We start from the raw sequence: 21,733 nt of genomic DNA on the forward strand, positions 1-21,733 counted from the left end.
AATCTGAAGTGGATAAAGGAGTTACACTACATTAAAAGAACCATGTGTCTTAATATGATATTACACATGTCCATCCCAAAGGAAATAAATGCATGAGATCACAGTCAGTTGGTCTGCTATAGTTGAGCTCTGAAATGGATAACGCCCTATAAGTGAATCTGGACGAAACCAAGACATTCCTTAACTGAAGTCATCCTTTGCTGGACGAGGAATCACATCCATACCTGCCCCGAATCACGTACTATCAGAGTATGTACTGTTTTTAATGATGGACATGCTTCTCAGCCGGTAAAACAGTATGTTCTTTAGGTATGTATGTGAGTAGGATGAATAGATTCTGGAAATACTTGATCCAGTGATGTGGTTATTGACATGTGACCCAAATATATGATGTAATAACAGCAAAAAAAAAAAAATAAATAAAATAATCTACACTGGTTTTGTTAAGCAAGCATCATTAAAGCACAAGGAAGAATTTTTTTTGTGTATATCACTTACAATTGAAAAGACCCGTACAACTCACTGTTCTCCAATGTTTTTTTTTTGTTTGTTTTTTTTTTAATTCTGCATTTTGAACATGATGTTTTCTCGGCTTCAGAGGTATTATGGGATCATAATGTGTCCAGTCGATATGCACCTCAGAATCTTGCCAGAAATAATAGGTAATCTGGGTATTTCTCGCTTACTTGTAATAGACCATCTTTTTTTTTTCTCCCAAATTTGGAATGCCCAATTCCCAATGTGATCTAGGTCCTCATGGTGGTGTAGTGACTTGCCTCAATCCGGGTGGCGGAGGACGAATCTCGGTTGCCTCCGCATCTGAGACCATCAATCTCGTGGCTTGTTGAGTGCGTTACCGCGGAGACATAGCGCGTGTGGAGGCTTCACGCTATTCTCCGCGGCATCTATACACAACTCACCACATACCCCACTGAGAGCGAGGAGGTTACCCATGTGACTCTACCCTCCCTAGCAACTGGGCCAATTTAGTTGCTTAAGAGACTTGGCTGGAGTCACTCAGCACACCCTGGATTCAAACTCGCGACTCCAGGTGTGGTAGTCAGCATTCTTTACTCGCTGAGCTACCAGGCCCCGCTGTAGTGCAATCTTTGATTTTGAATGGAAATGACAACGAGGCTGTGAGGGATAGACTTACCGTCTCTTCAATGGCATGAACAGTATAAAGATATAAAACGCCCATAGATCACTTCTGATTTTCCACAGCTCTTGTTGTCTGGAGATTTTTGTCTACTGAATGTTCTTTTAAAAGATGTTTTTTCAATGTTTTGTCCGCAGAACGATCCAAAAACACTGTAAACTACACTACAACCCATTGAAGAGACTAAGTCTATCCCTCACAGCATCGTTGTCATTCCCGTAAAAAATCAAAGATGGCACTGCTGTGAATAAGGACTATGAATACTGAGGATTCGGAAATAGTACTCCATTGGCATAAGGTGCGTCCCAAACCGCACACTTCTGCACCATTCGATGCCATTTTGTAGTGTAAGTAGTGCATGTTTACACTGAAAATGCATTTTTTTTAAAAAAGTGTACTTCAAGCACCCGGATGATGAACTACTTCAACCGTCAAACCGGAGTGTGGAATGTTGGAAACTTCATGCACTCAGTGCTCGCTGCTTGCTGTTGCAGAAGGGGCGAAGTTACCTGGCTGCAGTGCTGGTCTTACAGAACAATAGTAAATAATGGTGAATGATGATATTACACTTTGAAAATTCATACACTACATGGCTAAATGCGTAGTATATTCTGCAAGTGTATTCTGTAGTGCATAGTGTATTGTACATCATTTGGGACACAGAAATACAGTTTTTAGCATACTATAAAGTAGGGAAGAATGAATATTGTCATGTTTATCTCCATTTCATTGTGGAACGTTTTCCTTAGGTCATGTCTCATGTCACTGTGCATTTAACATTACTTGAGAGCCTTCCATAAAATAAGGAATCTTGAAAAAAAAAAAAAACTAATTACTTGATCATGTATGTACATTTTTTATGCCCATCTTTTTTTTTTTTTTTTTTTTTTTTTAACATTTAAAGTACAAAAACTATGCAAAAAAACTTTATACGTGTTATTTCTTTCTAGAAATAGTTGGGATGGTATTGCGCAGGTGATGAGCAGTGCCTGGTTTCCTCCAGACATGATGCTTGGAATTGAAGCCAAACAGTTCAATCTTCATTTCATCAGACCAGAGAATCTTGTTTCTCACAGTCTGAGAGTCCTTTAGGTGATTTTTTTATGTGTCTTGCACTGAGGAGATGCTTCCATCTGGCCACTCTGCCATAAAGCCCAGATCAGTGGAGTGTTGCAGTGATGGTTGTCCTTCTGCAAGTTTCTCCCATCTCCACACATGATCTCTGGAGCTCAACCAGAGTGACCATCGGGTTCTTGGTCACCTCTCTTATCAAGGCCCTTCTCCCCCGATTAGCTCTAGGAAAAGTCCTGGTTGTTCCAAACTTTTTCCATTTAAGAATTATGGAGGCCAGTGGGCTCTTGGGTATCTTCAATGGAGCCGATTTTTTTTTTTTTTTTTTTTTTTTTTTTTTTGTAGCCTTTTTCAGGTCTGTGCCTCAACACAATCCTGTCTCTGAGCTCTGCTGGCAGTTCCTTTGACCTCATGGCTTGGTTTTTGCTCTGATATGCATTTTGAGCTGTGAGACCTTAAATAGACAGGTGTGTGCCTTTCCAAATCATGTCCAATCAATTGAATTTGCCACAGGTGGACTCCAATCAAAGTGTAGAAACATCTCAAAGATGATCCAGAGAAATGGGATTCACCTGAGCTCAATTTCAAGTGTCATAGCAAAGGGTCTGAATACTTATGTAAATGTGATATTTCAGTTTTTTCTTTTTAATAAATTTGCAAAGTTATCAAAAATCTGGTTTTTGCTTTGTCATTACAACATTTTAGCATAAGGCTGCAACATAACAAAATGTGAAAAAATGAAGGGGTCTGAATACTTTCTGAATTCAATGTTTAATAAAGTAGGGAAGAATGAATATTCGGACGCAGCGTATGTGTCTGTATATCTCCATGTCACTGTGGAATGACTCCTAGAGTTTTGTGCATTTAACAATACTTGAGAGCTTTCCATAAAATAAGGAATCTTTTTTTTTTTCTTTTTTTTTTTTTTTTAAACTTTAATTATATCTTATAATTAAATTAATTATAACTTTAATTTTTTTTAAACAATCATATTATGTACATTTTCATGCACATTTTTTTTTTTAATGTTAAGCACAAAAAACTAAACCTTAGTGTGTTAGCCTATTTGTTTTATAGAAATAGAAAACTAGCTATAAAATTGGACGATAACTTGGATTTGTTTTCTCCCACTCTTAGCCACACCCCTAGCAAATGACTATTTAATTAAATATGCCACTCGTTTGGACACTGTAAACAAAAAGATAGTGAAGATAACAATACATGATTTAATGTATTATGTATGCCTGAATTTTGTGGCTGTTGTTTGTTTTGTATTCTTGCATGTTATATAATGACAGAATACAAATCTTTAACTTATAAACAATTAGCATATATTTAGGAAGGTCTGCCTTTCAGCCACTCAAACAACGCAGACCAAGCCAACGTCACGTTACGTTATTAATATTCATGAGTGATTGGTAAATCCGCTTGAGGGGCGGAGTGTAGCTCCAGCGACTTCAGTTCTCCGCTGAAGTGTGTTTCAGATCTCTTGAATCATTGAGGCTGAATCATGAAGAACAGAAGAACTCACTGGGAGTGGTGCGGACATCGTGCAATATGCGGATAGGACACGTTATTAACTCTCTTGTTGCCTGTGTGAAGTTATAATGCCGCTGCGCGCGGATCCTGCTACTTATCTCCATGAAGCGTTCAAGATAAAGTCGGACAGACAGTGATACTGGATATACTGGACATTAACAGGACAAACCCGCTGAATAGGAGTGTGATTGTGTGCTGGAGGAGAGATGGGGAACGCAGGCAGCATGGACCAACACACTGACCACAGAGGACCGCACATCCCTCTGAAACTGCCCATGCCCGACCCGGGGGAGCTCGAGGAGAGATTTGCGCTGGTTCTGGTGAGTATTCATCTGATTATCATCAGCCAAACTTACCATAAAGAAACTTGAAAGAGATGCACACTTTCAACGTTTACTTCTACTTGTTGCAATTCGATTCTATTCCATTCTGTTCTAATGTAGTCCAGTCTCTTTTAACGGAAGTTTATGAATCAGTTTTGTTTACTTTTGTCTCTATTCTATTCATTCAGTTGGTAGCTGATATTCTTTTTACATTAATATTGTAGAAAGTTTAGGAATCCGTTTTGTAGAATAGAAATAGATATTTACTTTGACATTTTACTTTTGTAGTTTGTCACAGCTCTGTTCTATCCTATTCTATTCTATTTACTTGTTCTTTTATGTAAGTACACTAGTTTTGTTGAAAGTTTGTGATTAAATAGAGATTTTTACTTTGACATTATACTTTTAGTATTGTTGAATTTGAATAGTTTACAGCTTTTTAGAAATATATTTCATTTGTGTTATAACTGGGCACGTTTTAAATGTCATGTTTTGAGATTCAGGTCTGTGTCTGGGTTACTTTGACATTTTATTTTTAGTAGACTGAAACAAAACAGTTTAAGCTGGAATGGTAATTTGATGTAATTTTGTCAGCTAGCCTAAGGAAATGACGTGGTCAGTTGTAATAGATGTTTAATGTGCTGTTGAGAATGTTAACTCATACAGGTGTGTATAAGGACTCTGCTGGGCACTTGTGCAGTTTGGTATGCACTATTAAAGGTGCACTCAGTCATTTTTTTCCTCATTAAAAAAGTTTAACTCCTAAAGACATGAATTGTAATTTTGAAACATTAAAATGAAGACTCCAGTCATATCAGTAACCTTATAAAAGCTGTTTTATTCTACATGGAGAGGGTCCACACATGGGGGCTGCCATGTTAGAATCACATGACCAGCTGAATACTACTCACTTAATCTCAGTAACCGTCCTGTTATTGGACACTTTCACTCATTGATTAAAGTAATAATGACTGACTGTGAATACTACATTTCTGCAATGACATCTGAAACTGAAAACTATTGATTTTCAATGATGCTGCATCCAAGCCACTAGGTGTCAGTGTAAGTCCAAGATGACACAAAGACAAAAGTTACTGAGTGCACCTTTAAAGCAGTCTGTGTCTTTCTGTCAAAGTTCAAGGACTCAAAAAGCAGCTGAAGAGACATTTTAAGATCTTTTACCCTCTATATTTTGTCTTGGGAATGTTTGCTTTTCATACATTGCCTCTTCCACCAGTGCATTCATCGACTCATCTGTTTAGATGCAAACAAGTTCATTTTATTTAATAATACTTTTTATTTAATATGGCCCATTGTTAGGATCTTCATGTTACATCAAGAAAGATATCTAATGGTCATCATTTGTTTAAACTCTGGCATCACGTGCCATTGTCTACAACAGCTGTTTCTAAACATAAGCTCTACTCATCCAGTTCTTTCCAGCGTAACAGTGACTTGAATACAGCACAGGAAATGATGTCATGAAATTGGAATGAGCAATCCTTTGCCTCCGTGTCTGAAGAATGTAAGGAATGTATGAGATAAGTATGCAGCTACCAGAAGTGTGCTGTGTGTGATTTCTGGCCATCTGCTAGTGCCGGTTTTATGGGGACTTTAAATGTAGGTCAGACCTAATGCTTCACTAAAACTAGACAAACCCTTTCAATTAACACACACACTCTCAAACACACTATTTAGTGGAGGTTTTGTCAAGAAATGCAGTTTGTGGCAGAATGGGGGATTTCAGTCTCTAACTAAGTAGAGTTGGATTGGTTTCTCTTCTTCACAGAGCCTTTTAACAATTGTGGAGGCAGGATGAGTAGTTTCCATTCAATATCCTCAGGGAGAAAATTTTCTCTTAGTCTCTGTTCATTGGCCTCTTATTTCTTGGCCACCACTTTCTCACTGAGTGCAAGACAAGAGTTGCTAATCAGGAGACTAATTCCCAGTGGGCCATGCATGATTTAGGCTGGTCGATGGCTGGCAACACTGCGTGAACAATTATGAAATGATCAGCTATGACAATAGTGGTGGATAAAACTATATTTATATATATATAGTTTTTCCTACTCATCCAATCTTTATTTGAATGATATTGATGAATAAATCCCAAGATGGATGTGAGTAAATTACTTGCATATGCAGCTAAAAATGTCTGTGATTAGCCACTGGCTGGTAAATGTTCAGATTTCACTCACCAGTGATTGAGTAGTATAGTGGTGAAGAAGTTCAGTAGCGAGATCAAAAGCTGAGAATAAAAGTTTAGTTTGACTTTCTGTTCTTTACAGTCAGTTGTTGATAAAAAAAATAAAAAAATAAATAGAAACATTTCATTCTAATCACACATAGCACGGATGCTGTAAGACACTCACTTTTAATCTAAAATGTGACCAAAATGATAAACTAACGATACAATGAAATTTGTATAATCAATATATTCATTATGTTCCAAGCTAGAAGGTCCCCTGTATAAATAACAGCATTAGATGAGAGAGAATGTATTTTATATGTAAGCAAAATGGACATTATAACTGAAATATACCCAAATTAATCAGAATCAAAATCTGAATCGAACCGAATCGGGAAATATGTATCAACACCCTACTCTATAGGATAATACAATAAAAACTATCGCCTATGGGTAAAAGCATAGGAAATATCCTTGAATGAATGGGAAATAGAGGCCGTGGCATGGGCGACCACTAATAAGTTTACATGCTTTTTAAATGTTTGATTTTAATTTAACTAAAACAATAATTTGTCTTTTTTTTTAAATGGTTAGCTTGATCTCATGAAAATTATTTGACTGTGGTGACATTTTTGCAAAAATTATATTACGAGGTTCATTACATGAATTGTGGGAGTTCCGAGGTGAAACGTCCACTGTGTGGCGCTAAAAGCAAGTTAAATGGTGTTAAAAAACACCACAAAAAAAAAAAAACTACCTCCCTACTCTAAAACTTAAACCTAAACCTAACCAATATTGTCATGAAAGCAAATATGAGATGAAAAATGCAATTGTCGAAGCAACCACGTCATTTTGTGGTGCTTTTATGACACTTTCATCTCACGTGCTTTTCTGGACTTAGAACAGAGTGGCAAATAAGTGTTTATGAACTGATCATCTGCCATTTGACTTGTGATTTGAGTTGTTGTTTTAGCGCCTCAAGTGTTTATTTTACCAGAAAACAGCCGTGTTACATACAATGTGCTACGTCAAAATAATTTTCAACACTTGAAAATCAACACTTTAGTCTGGCAGTTATCGTTTCAGTTTGATTTTTACAAAGTAATGACATGTGGTGTGTAGGCTATTTAACACTTCCTCAGCTTTACGTAACACTTCCCTTACATTACGTATTGTGTCATGTATTTTTGGACAGACAGATGAGGACTGTAGCTCGTCTCTACAAAAACCTCCTGTAGCTGTAAACTGTTGATGCAATTCACATTTCAGTGTTAACAGTGGCTTCTCTGATTGGTGGATCTCACTTCAGGATTGTGGGTACTGTAGTCTTCATGGGGAATTCTTTACAGTTTTGTGTGAAGTTATCGTGCGTTCCATTTGTATTGGAAGTCGGAGCTCCGAGTTATTTTCTGAGTTCCGAGACCAGAACTGACGATTGGAACGCCCCCCAATGTCGGAAAGTTGGACGAACTCAGAGGACCCCCAAGTTCAGAAAGCAAGATGGCTGCGAAGAGCATTGACTGTAGTATGCTGTGGGTTTAAAGTTTTTCTTTTAGCACTTTTGTATTTTTTGTGTCAAATTTAGTAAGTCGTATACACAATACTGTATTACCGTTGCCTAGGCATGTTGCTACGATCCTGTTATCCGTGAATTACCGCATAATGTGTTGTTTATAAACTGGTACAGCTAAAATTGGCTTGGTTGCTGCTGCTAACAACAACAATGGTCGCTGCTGCTATAAGAACAATGGTCAATGTTGCTACAACAACACTGCCTAACATTACAAACCGTAAAACCATTTACACATAGACCCCGCTAGGCAAATTTATATTGCAAATATACATTTGTACTTCCATAGGGCATTGCCCTTTGTTTACACCGCTGGTTCGATTAAAACGGGTTAACATGTTTTGATACAATCAAATACGCGGAAACATTAACATACCTCCTCCGCTTTCTGTCATCTTCCTTGAGGTCTCTTAGGTGAAGGGCATACTTATTTTGTAGCTCTCTGTACTCCAAAAGAGCTAGTGCAACAATTACTTTCCTGGAGGCGTCCATCTTTTTTTCCGACTTGTCGTGTTGTGTGTAATGGAACGCATCCAACTCGGATTTCTGGGTTTTTTTAACGGATAAGACATTGATCCGAGTCCTGAGCTCTGACTTCCGAGACAAATGGAACGCAGCATTAAAATCACTGGCTTGACTTGAAGAATTTAACACTATTTAATAACACGTTATCACTAAAATCAATTTCTCTAAGGAGATTTATTTAGCTGTACATAGTTATGAATTTTATATTTGAATTATATAATAAAGTTTTGTCTAATAACACTTTAGTGGCTCGTAAATAAAATTAAAAAAGCAATTGAAATCACCCTTTGTTTGGGCTAATGTTGCAAACTGAGATTTAAAGGATTTGAAAAGCTTACGGAGTTTCAAATGTTTGTAAATATTCAACACAGATTATTGTGGACTGGTTATGAAAACTCCTGCAAAATGGAGTCCTACTCCATCAGTGTCTGAGTTTGTGGCTCACTGTTTTTATTTGTGGTCATCTAATAGTAGTCACAGGTGTTCTTATTGTGGTAACAGGTGGATGAATCCTGGTTTGTCACGGCTGACGTCACTGTTTGTTAGAGCAGATTGGAAGTCTTATTCCTAATTTGTGTGTTTCAGGATCACCTGCTTCTCATGCTCTCTGACATGTAAGATAGAGGACTGTTACAGCCCTAATTTTAAATTGCACTGTAACAAATGTCCGTAATTTTAACGTTAAAAGACTGTATGACTCCAGCCAGGTCTCCTAAGCAACCAAATTGGTCCGGTTGCAAGGGAGGGTAGAGTCACATGGGGTAACCTCCTCGTGGTCACGATTAGTGGTTCTTGCTCTCAATGGGGTGTGTGGTAAATTGTGCATGGATTGCGGAGAGTAGCATGAGCCTCCACATGCTGTGAGTCTCCGTGGTGTCATGCACAATGAGCCACGTGATAAAATGCACAGATTGACTGTCTCAGAAGTGGAGGACTAAGACTTGTCCTCCACCACCCAGATTGAGGTGAGTTACCGCGCCACCATGAGGACCTACGAAGTAGTGGGAATTGGGCATTTCAAATTGGGAGAAAAGGGGATCAGTTTTTTTTTTTTTTTTTTAAGCCTGTAAAAATGCTACATTAAAAAAACGTAAATTGGTTAATGAGTAGTTACCATAAAATATAAGTAATTTTTTATATATATATATATATATATATATATATATATATATATATATATTTTATTGAAAAAGTTTTTGAATCTTAATTCTGTTTTCATAAAAAAAAATAAAAAATAAAATAAAAATGACTAACGCATATTTTTTGAAAATACTTTGCATATGAGTTTAGATGCACTAGGGAGTTTTTCTTTGATTGTACAATATAAGTTTGTGAGTTTGGATGTCAGATGCCACAAACACCTGTGCACTCAAATAATTATTCACAGTCGCATGCGGTTATTTTCACTCGCAAATTCGAATAAAATGCTTGTGCTGTAGAGCCCTGGTTCAGTTGCTTAGAAGAGTGATTTCACACCTATCACACACAAAGGTAATATCATATCATTCATGTCCGTTTCACAAAAGTTTCACAAAAGTTTATTATGGTGGGTTAGGGGTCATGAAAAATCCCGAATATGTGGAACCGTGCTGTTTGTCTTAAAAAGACCACTAACAAGCATCTGAGATTATTATTTTTACGTAGCTGGTTCTACGTGCAGTGGGTTCATGGTGATGGAAATATGTTTCGGGTCCAACTGGGCCAGAGGTATTTTCAGCTCATAATGTTTTGTGGTGTTGGCATATTTTATTCCAACAGCTAGATTCTGACGTTAGAGACTGGATTATAAAATCTCAGGGACTTGACAATAAAATGATTACGTGTGAATTTATCATGTAACAAATCAAAAGAGACAATTTTAGCATGCTGATCAACGCAGAACACGGCGCTGACAGACAGCACATGTAATGTCTAATTATGTCAATGAGAGAATTCTCTGAAGAAATATTTCTGTCGGATGTTTGCGTTCTGTAAAACTTCATGAGATGCGACCATCCAGCCAGCTGTCATATGCCATGAGTTCCATATATCCGTGGAAAATATAAAAGAGGTTGGGTATCAGTAGTAATCATAGTGATGTTAGAAATTCTCAATTGTCACCCAAAAATTATTCCAACAGCTAAAATAAAATTAATTATTGAATAATATAATAATATCAGAGACATAATAGCTAGGATGACAAAACCTGAAATGGTTAGAGTGCAGTGTTTTGCTATATTTTAGTCATTTTCTGACATTTAATTAGCCTGTCTTATTTACTTACACGTGCATACACTGCAGCCATCAGCCTTTTAAATTAATATATCAGTTCCTTGTTTCCCTTATGTTTACTTTAATGCTTTAGCTGATATTGCATTGTTGCAAATTGGCAAGCAGAGGTTAATTGTAAACTCAGAAGCCATACTTGCTTAGATAAATGAATTGCAATATTCCTATAACTATTGTAAGAGACCCACTTGTGAAATAAAAATGATTGATACTAATTCAACACAGTGTGCGTTCTTATTTGAAACGAGTCTCTTCGTTGTTCACTTAAAATTCCATTATATAGATGGCAATATGTCACAGGAATTACACAATATGGCACAATAATCCTGCTTATCTCTACAGATCATGATCAGGCAATTGTGTATCTTATAAAGTGTTAAGCACCAGCTACTGCTTGATTCTTGTTACTGATCAGCATGGACGGGCTAATAACATTGATAGACCTTTAAACAGAAAAGTTTAAAGAGACCTTTAACTAGAACTAACAAAAGAATTACTGTCATATAAAAGACATTTAAAAATGACATATATTAATACGTTTTATTCTGAATTATGTAGATTTATTATAACTTATTCTGAATTCTTTATAAAGTAGACATCTATCACCTTAGTAGGTAATATAATCTGTTTTGATTGGTCCGACATCGTTTGTTCCTTCCCTTGTGATTGGTCACAGTTGCCCCGGCTATCTGCTTTCTTGCATCTGGATTTACAAGTGCAAAAGTGAGTTCTGCTACAGGTTTATTGCAAAAGTTGTTGCAAAAGTCAAGGCATGAAAATGTGAAGTTATAGTGTCAGATTTGAGAGGTGCAGACTTGTGGTTGTATTATGAATCTGAATTAAAGTACAAAAGTAAATACGCAAAGTTTGTGTATGTCGTTGTATTTATGTGAATGTGATTTTACACATTTGCGAAGATTTGTTTGCAACTTTGAATTCATAACACAAGTTTTTGATAATTGTCTGAGTGCAGATTGCAATATTCAATTTAAGATTTTTATTTTACATGTTTTCACGTCGGGCTGTGAGTGTACATTTTGACTTACAAGTTGTACAAACATAAAAAAACAAAACAACAATTATTGTACAGTTTCTCAAGCTCTTGAGTTTTGCTAAAAAAAATTCTTAATATGCTCACAGGAACTTCAGGATGTATAGCTAAAACTAAAAACAAATGCTTATTTCTGGCTGAGATAAGTTATGCTATTTCTAAGCCATGACCTTGGCCATGAAAATGACAAGCTTCAATGTTTAGGCTAAAAGTAAATTGTTTATTTTACAGAAATAATTCAGAAAACAGGTTAATTTCCTTGAATAGTGTAAACACTGACAATGAAAATGTTAATCTAAAAAATGTGCTTCATGTGGTAACATCTACATTTTCATTTTTTTTTTTTTTCCAAGTCAAAAATATAATTTAAAGGAATATTTCAGGTTCAAAACAAGTTAAGCTCAATCGACAGCAATTGTGGCATAATGTTGATTACCAAAAAAAAAATTTTGCATTTGCATTTTACATTTTGACATTACATTTCTTTAAAAAAAGCAAAAATCGATGTTACAGTGAGGCACTTACAATGGAAGTCAATGGGGCCAATTTTTGGAGGGTTTAAAGGCAGAAATGTGAAGCTAATAATTTTATAAAAGCACTTACATTAATTCTTCTGTTAAAACATGTATATTATTTGAGCTGTAAAGTTGTTTAGATAGTAATTTTTATGTCAGTTTACGTCGTTATGGCAACAAAGTTGTAAAATTGTATATGACTTTACACAGAAAAGGTTAGTAAAAATGAGTTTATCACACTAAAATCATGTTAACACAAATATTATCAACATCTTGTGGCTATACCTTTGAAACAGTGAGTATTTTAACGTTTATGATTGACCCCATTTACTTCAATTGGAAGTACCTCAGTAGCCGCTTTTCCACTATCGGGCCAAATCAGGGCGTGCTAGTGCGCACCAGGGCCAGTTGAGTTCCCACTGTCTTTTCCGGGGGCTTCATCATCCCACTTCAGGGCTTTCTTAATTCAAAATCATTATTTTTGCAATTCCGGTGCCACTAGTGGCACATAAATTACACCCTTCACCTTTAAGTACAATGGTAAAACTGGAAAAACTGAACCAACTGAATCAACTCTGAAAAACTGAATCAACTCAGTTCAAGTCGCAGTGATTTATTAACACATATTCCACAATTGTTCTAATTTGTTCTTGGTTTCAAACTCATTTGTCTAAAGGTCTTTAGTGAAAGTACTTTGAAAACATTTTGGCTGGGCTATACATTCAGCTGGAGGGTGGACGTCTCTATTTAAATGTAAAACCTCGATGCAGCCATGTTTGCGACTGAGTAATGTCCCTCAGGCTCCAACACATCTCCAAGCATTAGTGGGGTTACCATAGCAGCCACACACAGCTGTTCACTGTTTCTGCATGGAAAAGAATGACAGAAATGGGTTTCACTATGGTAGAGGAATGTAGCTTGCAATACAAGTTTATTGGTCATAAAAAGACCATGATTTTGTCATGAGTTATTAATGCTAGAGACAACAAGATAAACCTTTCTCCAAAACACAAGATTGACTGCCCATCTAAAAGTGCTTTAGAGTTTGCTTTTTAAAGAAGTAAAGTTGAACAGTTGGACAGTCTAGACCACAGAGTCCCCTATATGAGTCACATGTTGGCTTAATGTCTTAGACTTCTCACTGCTACATGAAAGTGACTTATATCAGTGAAATTGCAGTAGTTTTTCCATGAATGGCTCAATGGAAATGCTGTGTTCACCATTCCTACAGCACTTCCTCATAACACACAGCAGTACGGTGGAATTACTAGCTTTTTTATGAGTTGGGCTGGTTGTGTGACAGTTTATTCTTAATATAACACACAGATTATATTAAGAGACTTTATTTTAACCTAGTCAGGGGATAGGGATAATCTGATCATCTTTGTCTTGGTTGTATTGCCCAAAAATGTATATTCTGTCATTATTAAAGCTGCACTACGTAAGATTTATTTTGGTTACAATAAACAAATGTCCATTATTGAGTGAGTAGTACATAAAAAATTATGTTCAAAACCCTGTCCTTGTCTTACCCCGATACACTTTGGTAAGCCTTCAATAATGATTTTTATTTTTAGCTGTCGGTTCAGATTTGGTGCAAAATCGCAGGCTTACGTAATTCATCCTTGCGTGTTTACATCATGTACGTAAACTCAGAAAAGAAGGTCTGGCTGTGTTGTATATGTTTTGGCTTGGGAAGCTGTGGTGGTTCAGTCAGTCACATTTCAGGACAACAGTCTCCGAATAGAATTTTAACTGTTAACTGTCTGGGGAAGTTGTTTACTTGCTGTAATGTCTGGATATGTTTTCTGGTAGGGTTGTTGAAGCTTATCTTGGTTGTCATGTTTTAATGAATCGAACATTATGTGTTTTTCCGATTGCAAAGTGTTCAATAGGTCAGTAATTCCCAAAATTTTAAACTATGGCATCCCGTTATAGTGTTTTTACCCCCACAGCACCACAACAACTGAGAAATAAATAAACACATATGCTATTAAAAACACTGCTTTATTTAAAAAGTTACAGCTTATATATATATCAGGGCTGAAACTAATGATTATTTTGATAACGATTAATCTAACAATTATTATAATAATTATTCGACTATTCGGTGATTATTGCAACGATTAATCATTAGCTCTTAACTGATTATTCAGCTTGTGCCCCGACATAAAAGGTTGTATTAAACGTGCTTACTAACAATAAAGAGGACAAAATCATCTTTTAAAAATACCTCTAAATGACATTCACTGAATTAAAGGGAAAACATACTTTTTATTAAGTTTAATTCAGTAAAGAAATTCACTGCAAAAAATCCTATTGTTATCAAGTGTTTTTGTCTTGTTTTCCATGTAAAATTGTCTAAGAATCTTTAAAACAAGATACATTTACTTGAGAAGCAACATATAAGATATTTAGAATTGCTTTAAGAGATTGTCTCTTAAATATAAGTGTATTTTGTATATAAGTGTATTTTTTCACTTGGTTATAACTTGAGTGCAGTAAAGACAAATATACTTATTCAAGATCTATTCTCTAAAAGCAAGTCTAAATATCGTATATGCTGCTTCTGAGGTGAATGCATCTTTTTAAAGGATTTTTAGATATTTTAAAATATTTGTATTTTTAATATTATATTCAACATTCTCAGATAACTATTTTTCTTCTGCAGTATAGCTGCTAAAGTAAATGTATATTGTTTTAAGGGAGTTTTAGATATTTATATTGAAAAACAAGCCAAAACAAAAACAAATCACAAATGTATTTTGTTGCAGTGTATAATGGGGTGATGACTACCCTCTCTCACATTTCTGTTCACTTCAATCCATCTTTAACTCACACAAAAACAAACTCTCTCTTATTAATAAAGCTGCGTAATGCCAATTTTCTTCATGATAAGAGACACGCCGCAACACATGTATTATGATTCACTTAGTGGTGAGCAATCACGTTATAATCTAACTGAAGGAAGTGTGCGTGAGGGACGAGTGCACTCACGCCAGAGTGTACATCAGCCGGGTGCAGTTTCAATCTCTCCCCCGATCGGGTCACTTCACGTGACTCACAGAAGTGGCGCTGACCGCACAGAGATATGCCAGTTTCGGAGTTTGTACTTATTACATGACCTGCTTCCTTATTATTTGAACTTTAATAAAATATGCATTAAAGATTTAACAGCGGGGTGTTTCCTTTAAAGATGCAAGTTTTGCTTCAGTGGAACAGCAGCTCCGGCTCTACCGGAGTTCTTCTGTGTTTAGTTATTTTGTATTTTTGTATAATTTCATCATACTTTGCAATCTACATCTCCTGAAGCTGTTTGGAAAGTTTGGAGTGCGTCTGGACTGTGTTTTCTCTCCTCAATCAGGCGCAAGATGCAGTGATCCTCTCGCACGCCATCATTAGTTTCATATGATCTCATGTTACATTAAATTAGATCAAATGACTATTCGACAATGAAAATTTTTGACGAATTTTTTTATTGTCGACATTGTCTTTCAGCCTTATATATATATATATACACTACCGTTCAAAAGTTTGGGGTCACTTGCCTGAAAAGTTTCTCATGATCTTAAAAATCTTTTGATGTGAAGGTGTATGCTTAAATGTTTGAAATTAGTTTTGTAGACAAAAATATAATTGTGCCAACATATTTATTTCATTATAAAGCTACAATTTTATTTAAAAAAAAAAGTTTTTTAAATGGATGACTTGGACCAAATAATAAAGAAAAGCAGCCAATAAGTGCCCAACATAGATGGGAACTCCTTCAAAACTGTTTAAAAATCATCCCAGGGTGATACCTCAAGAAGTTGGTTGAGAAAATGTCAAGAGTACATGTCTGCAAATTCTAGACAAAGTGTGACTACTTTGAAGATGCTAAAATATAACACAGTTTTGATTTATTTTGGATTTTGTTTAGTCACAACATAATTCCCATAGTTCCATTTATGTTATTCCATAGTTTTGATGACTTTGCTATTTTACTAAAATGTGAAAAAAAAAAAAAAATTTGTAACCCTAAACTTTTGAATGGTAGTGTGTGTGTGTGTGTGTATATATATATATATATATATATATATATATATATATATATATATATATATATATATACTGGTGGCCAAAAGTTTTGAAAAATGTACAGATTTTGCTCTTATGGAAAGAAATTGGTACTTTAATTCACCAAAGTGGCATTCAGCTGATCACAATGTATAGTCAGGACATTAATAACGTGAAAAATTACTATTACAATTTGAAAAAAATGTTCAGAACTTCTTAAACTACTTCAAAGAGTTCTCATCAAAAAATCCTCCACGTGCAGCAATGACAGCTTTGCAGATCCTTGGCATTCTAGCTGTCAGTTTGTCCAGATACTCAGGTGACATTTCACCCCACACTTCCTGTAGCACTTGCCATAGATGTGGCTGTCTTGTCGGGCACTTCTCACACACCTTACAGTCTAGCTCATCCCACAAAAGCTCAATGGGGTTAAAATCCATAACACTCTTTTCCAATTATCTGATGTCCAATGTCTGTGTTTCTTTGCCCACTCTAACCTTTTCTTTTTGTTTTTCTGTTTCAAAAGTGGCTTTTTCTTTGCAATTCTTCCCATAAGGCCTGCACCCCTGAGTCTGCTCTTTACTGTTGTACATGAAACTGGTGTTGAGCGGGTAGAATTCAATGAAGCTGTCAGCTGAGGACATGTGAGGTGTCTATTTCTCAAACTAGAGACTCTGATGTACTTATCCTCTTGTTTAGTTGTACATCTGGCCTTCCACATCTCTTTCTGTTCTTGTTAGAGCCAGTTGTCCTTTGTCTTTGAAGACTGTTGTGTACACCTTTGTTTGAAATCTTCAGTTATTTGGCAATTTCAAGCATTGTATCCTTCATTCCTCAAAACAATGATTGACTGATGAGTTTCTTTTTTTGCCATTTTTGACCTAATATTGACCTTAAGACATGTCAGTCTATTGCATACTGTGGCAACTCAAAAACAAACACAAAGACAATGTTAAGCTTCATTTAATGAACCAAATAGCTTTCAACTGTGTTTGATATAATGGCAAGTGATTTTCTAGTATCAAATGATCAATTTAGCATGATTACTCAAGGATAAGGTGTTGGAGTGATGGCTGCTGGAAATGGGGCCTGTCTAGATTTGATCGAAAATGACTTTTTTCAATAATGATCGTGCTGTTTTTACATCAGTAATGTCCTGACTATACTTTGTGATCATTTGAATGCCCCTTTGGTGAATTAAAGAACCAATTTCCTTTACGAAAGATAAATGCAAAATTCTCAGGGTTTGACTGAGAAGCAGGCCTGTCATTGAAATGTACTGGGCTTAAAGCTACTAAAGATATCCAGCCAAGGACAGTGAGTGCTTTTCAGTTTTTCTTGTCAATATTGTTGTCTGATTAATATTAAAGGGGTCATGAAATGCTATTCCCTGAGGTCCACTGATAATGTTATTTAAACATTTTTTCACCAAAACAGTCATAATTTAGTAATATATGATCATTTTCCACCGTTTTTGGCCCTCTGTCTGAAATGCTTGGTTTTGGCCTAAGCACCTCCTTAAGACCTCAACGTAAATGCCAACATTGTGAGCCCCTCAAATACAGCCATATAAGAAACTCAATTGGTAGAGAACGAACAAGCCCTTATTTTTGTAATTAACATTTTTTTATTGATTCAAAAAGAAAGCACAACAGAGAAAAACACAGCATATACACACCGAATCAACATTTAACTTTTAACACTCATTAACATCCCTCCCCAAACACCAACCCCACCCTACCCCAAAGAACACCCCTGTGGTCACATAAAATAATACACACACACAAACAATAAAATAAAAAATAAAAATAAATAAAAATAAAATATATAATAAATATACATAATTAAACTAAACATCTCCCTCCTCATCCCTTCCCCAAGAGTCCTCCAAAACTGCCAAATACCTACCCCACTTCCTGAAAAATAAGTCCTCCCGCCCCAGCCTTCCATCTATCATCCTCTCATAAGCCGCCACCCTCCCCATCTCCACACACCACTCTGCAAATTGTGGCGCTCCGTCTGACTTCCATCCCCTTAAAATAATTTGTCTACTGATCATCACGCTAGTCAGTTTTTATAAATTTTTTATATATTTGTCACCCGAATTTATAACTTCCCCATCGCCCAAAATGCAAAGTCTGGGGCAAAGTAAAATTTGAGTGTCCAGAATGTCACGCAAATAATTCTGAATCTTTAACCAAAAATCTTGGATCTTAACGCATCCCCAAAAAACATGGGCTATGTCTCCAACTTCTGATTGGCATTGCCAGCATGTGGGTGTGTCTTTATGACCAAGCCTGTATAATCTAGAGGGGGTCCAATAAAGTCTTTGTAAAATCTTAAATTGCATAAGGTGAACCCTTGCATCTCTAGATGCAGACTTGACATTTTTCAGAATTTTAGTCCACACTCTATCCTCCAATACCAAATTCAAATTTTTCTCCCATAATTTCTTAATAGAAGTTAAAGCTCCATCCCCCATACTCTGAATTAACATGGAGTAGTACACTGATGCCTCATGACCTTTTCCAAAAGCCACAGTCACCTCTCCCAAAGCATCTGCCTCCTCGGGGTGGTGTGTGCTACTCCCAAAAATAGTACAAAGCAGGTGGCGCAATTGTAAATACCTATAAAACTGAGGTCTGTGGATCCCAAAATGTTGGATCAAGTTTTCAAACAATCTCAACACACCACATTCATATAGGTCACCGAGTGTAGCAACCCCCTTCACAATCCAATCTGGCCAGCAGACAGGGGACTTGCCAATACACAATCTTGTGTTCTGCCATACGCTTGAGGCAACATTTAAATAAGTGTCCAAATTAAACAATCTGGACACTTTAGTCCATACCGAGTGTAAATGCGAAATAGCGGGGTGTAACTTAACTTTTCCAATTAGTTTGATAGAGATGCTTTGTAACGGTGAAATAGGGGCAAGAACTGCCTGTTCAATAACAAACCAGGGAGGGGCTCTTTCAGGTGGAAGCGACCAATGAGTCAAATGTCTGAGACTGAACGCATAGTAATAAAACAAAATCTTGGGTAGCCCTAGCCCACCTTTGTCAATCGGCCTATGTAACTTATTAAAATGCAATCTGGGACGTTTACCATTCCAAATGAAGGACTTCGCTATGCTATCGAATTGCTTGAAATAAGAGAGGGGGACATCTACAGGTAGGGACTGTAGCAGGTAGTCAAATTTTGGAATACAATTCATTTTAATAACATTAACCTTCCCAATTATAGATAAATGTAATGAATCCCACCTGCCCACATCGCTCAAAAACCTTTTTATGAAAGGGTCAAAATTGACACTAACTAAATCAGACAAATTTGCTGGGAATAAAATCCCCAAATACTTAATGCCCTGTATGGGCCATTGGAAGGCGCCTGGCTGGAAAGCCGTTACTGGACAGTACGCTGTCAGAGCCAAAGCTTCGGATTTAGACCAATTAGCTTTGTATCCTGAGAACTTGGAAAAGGAATTAATAATTCTGTGGAGGCAAGGCATAGATCTAGTGGGTTCAGAGACAAATAATAAAATATAATCTGCGTAAAGCAGAAGTTTATGCGCCACATCTCCCGCCACCACCCCTGGAAAATCATCCTCCTTTCTTATCGCGGCTGCTAATGGTTCCAGGGCAAGACAGAACAATAAAGGGGAAAGAGGGCAGCCCTGCCGAGTTCCCCTATCCAAAGTAAAATAATCTGAAATTACAGGGTGTCTATAAAGTAACTTAATCCATCCAGTAAAAGTATTTCCGAACCCATACATTTCCAAAACCTTAAAAAGATAATCCCATTCTACCATATCAAACACCTTTTCAGCGTCAAGTGAGATGGCAGCGACTGGAGACTGATCATTCGCTACTGACCACATGATATTGATGAGACGCCTGATGTTATCAGAAGAGCTACGGCCCCGAATAAATCCCACCTGATCTATATGTATAAGAGATGTCATAACTTTACTTAATCGATTAGCCAGAATTTTTGACAATATTTTTACATCTAGTTGGATCAGGGAGGTTGGACGGTAACTTTTACACTCACTTGGATCTTTGTCTTTTTTAAGAATCAGACTGATCCGGGCTTGTGTCATGGTTGGCGGAAGCTTTCCATTCTTTAATGATTCAGTATAAACTTCTAACAAAAGTGGAGCCAGTTCTGTAGCATAAGATCTAAAAAATTCAGCGGCAAACCCATCTGGCCCCAGAGCCTTGCCAGTAGGTAGGGACTTAATTACCTCATCAAGCTCCTCCAAGGTTATCTCAGAATCAAGAGAGTTTTTTTGCTCAATCGTCAGTTTAGGAAGTTCTAATGGTTCCACAAAGTTTCTAATATCTTCACCAGTAGACGTGGAACTATAAAGATCAATATAGAACTCTTTAAAGGCATTATTAATATCAATGGCTGAAGTAAAAATTTCACAACCAGCAGATTTCACTGAGGGAATGATGGAAAGAGACTCTCTCTGCTTTATATATCTAGCCAAAAGCTTCCCTGCTTTGTCACCCGACTCAAAGTATAACTGTCTTGCCCTGAATAACCAAAACTCCACCTTCCATGACAAAATAGTATTATATCTGTTTTTCAATCGGGTCAATTCTCTGAGGCCATCAGATGACATACGCCACTTCAGCTCTGCCTCTGCACTTTTAATATTCTCTTCCAACTCCACAAGTTCTCGTGCATTGGATTTTTTGATGAATGAGGCATACTGTATGATCCGACCCCTAAGAACCGCCTTAAGTGCCTCCCAAGCCACGCCCACAGAGGATACCGAGGACCAGTTGGTCTCCATATAAACATTGATTTCAGTCTTTAACATTTGTTGGAAATCAGGATTTTGCAAAAGGGACACATTAAGGCGCCAAGTATATGATTTCTTTTTCTCTATATGTGGCATCACCTCTAAACTCACCAGGGCATGATCTGAGACTAAAATGTTTCCAATTGAGCTATCCACAACAGATGAAATAAGGGATTTGGATATAAAAAAAAAAATAGAATAAATCTTATGGACTGATGAAAAAAAATGTATTGTCCCTACCAGATGGGTTCAAAAGTCTCCAAATATCCGTAAGACCAAGATTTTTACACATCCTGTGAAGCATCAATGTTGCTCTAGGGGGCTTACACACTTTTGCTTCACTATGATCAAGGACTGAGTCCATCAAAAGATTAAAGTCTCCTCCCAATATTATATCATGAGGGGTGCCAGCGGCTTGCAATATCCCTTCAAGATCTATAAAAAAGCCTTGATCATCAGTGTTAGATGCGTAAATATTAGCCAAAATCAATCTTTGCCCTTGAATTTCAACTAACACAATAATGACTCTCCCTAATTTATCTTTAATCTGTTTGAGAAATTTGATTTGTAGATGTTTATTAATCAATATAATGACTCCCTTGCTCTTACTTGAGCCAGCACTAAAAAAAAACATGTCCACCCCATATCTTCCCAA

General features: G+C 36.6%; 1 protein-coding gene across 1 annotated transcript in view; it reads left to right on the plus strand.

The window, feature by feature from the left end:
- The first annotated feature begins 3,732 nt into the window (after positions 1 to 3,732).
- LOC127446827 (formin-like protein 2) overlaps positions 3,733 to 21,733 on the plus strand; it is a 157,541-nt gene continuing 139,540 nt past the window's right edge. The window contains exon 1 of the mRNA XM_051708093.1: positions 3,733 to 4,089. Within this exon, the coding sequence (XP_051564053.1) occupies positions 3,976 to 4,089 (114 nt within the window). The 5' untranslated portion in view covers positions 3,733 to 3,975. The remainder of the gene's footprint in view (positions 4,090 to 21,733) is intronic.

Source organism: Myxocyprinus asiaticus, chromosome 10, assembly GCF_019703515.2.
Source record: "Myxocyprinus asiaticus isolate MX2 ecotype Aquarium Trade chromosome 10, UBuf_Myxa_2, whole genome shotgun sequence".
NCBI classification, from domain to species: domain Eukaryota; kingdom Metazoa; phylum Chordata; class Actinopteri; order Cypriniformes; family Catostomidae; genus Myxocyprinus; species Myxocyprinus asiaticus.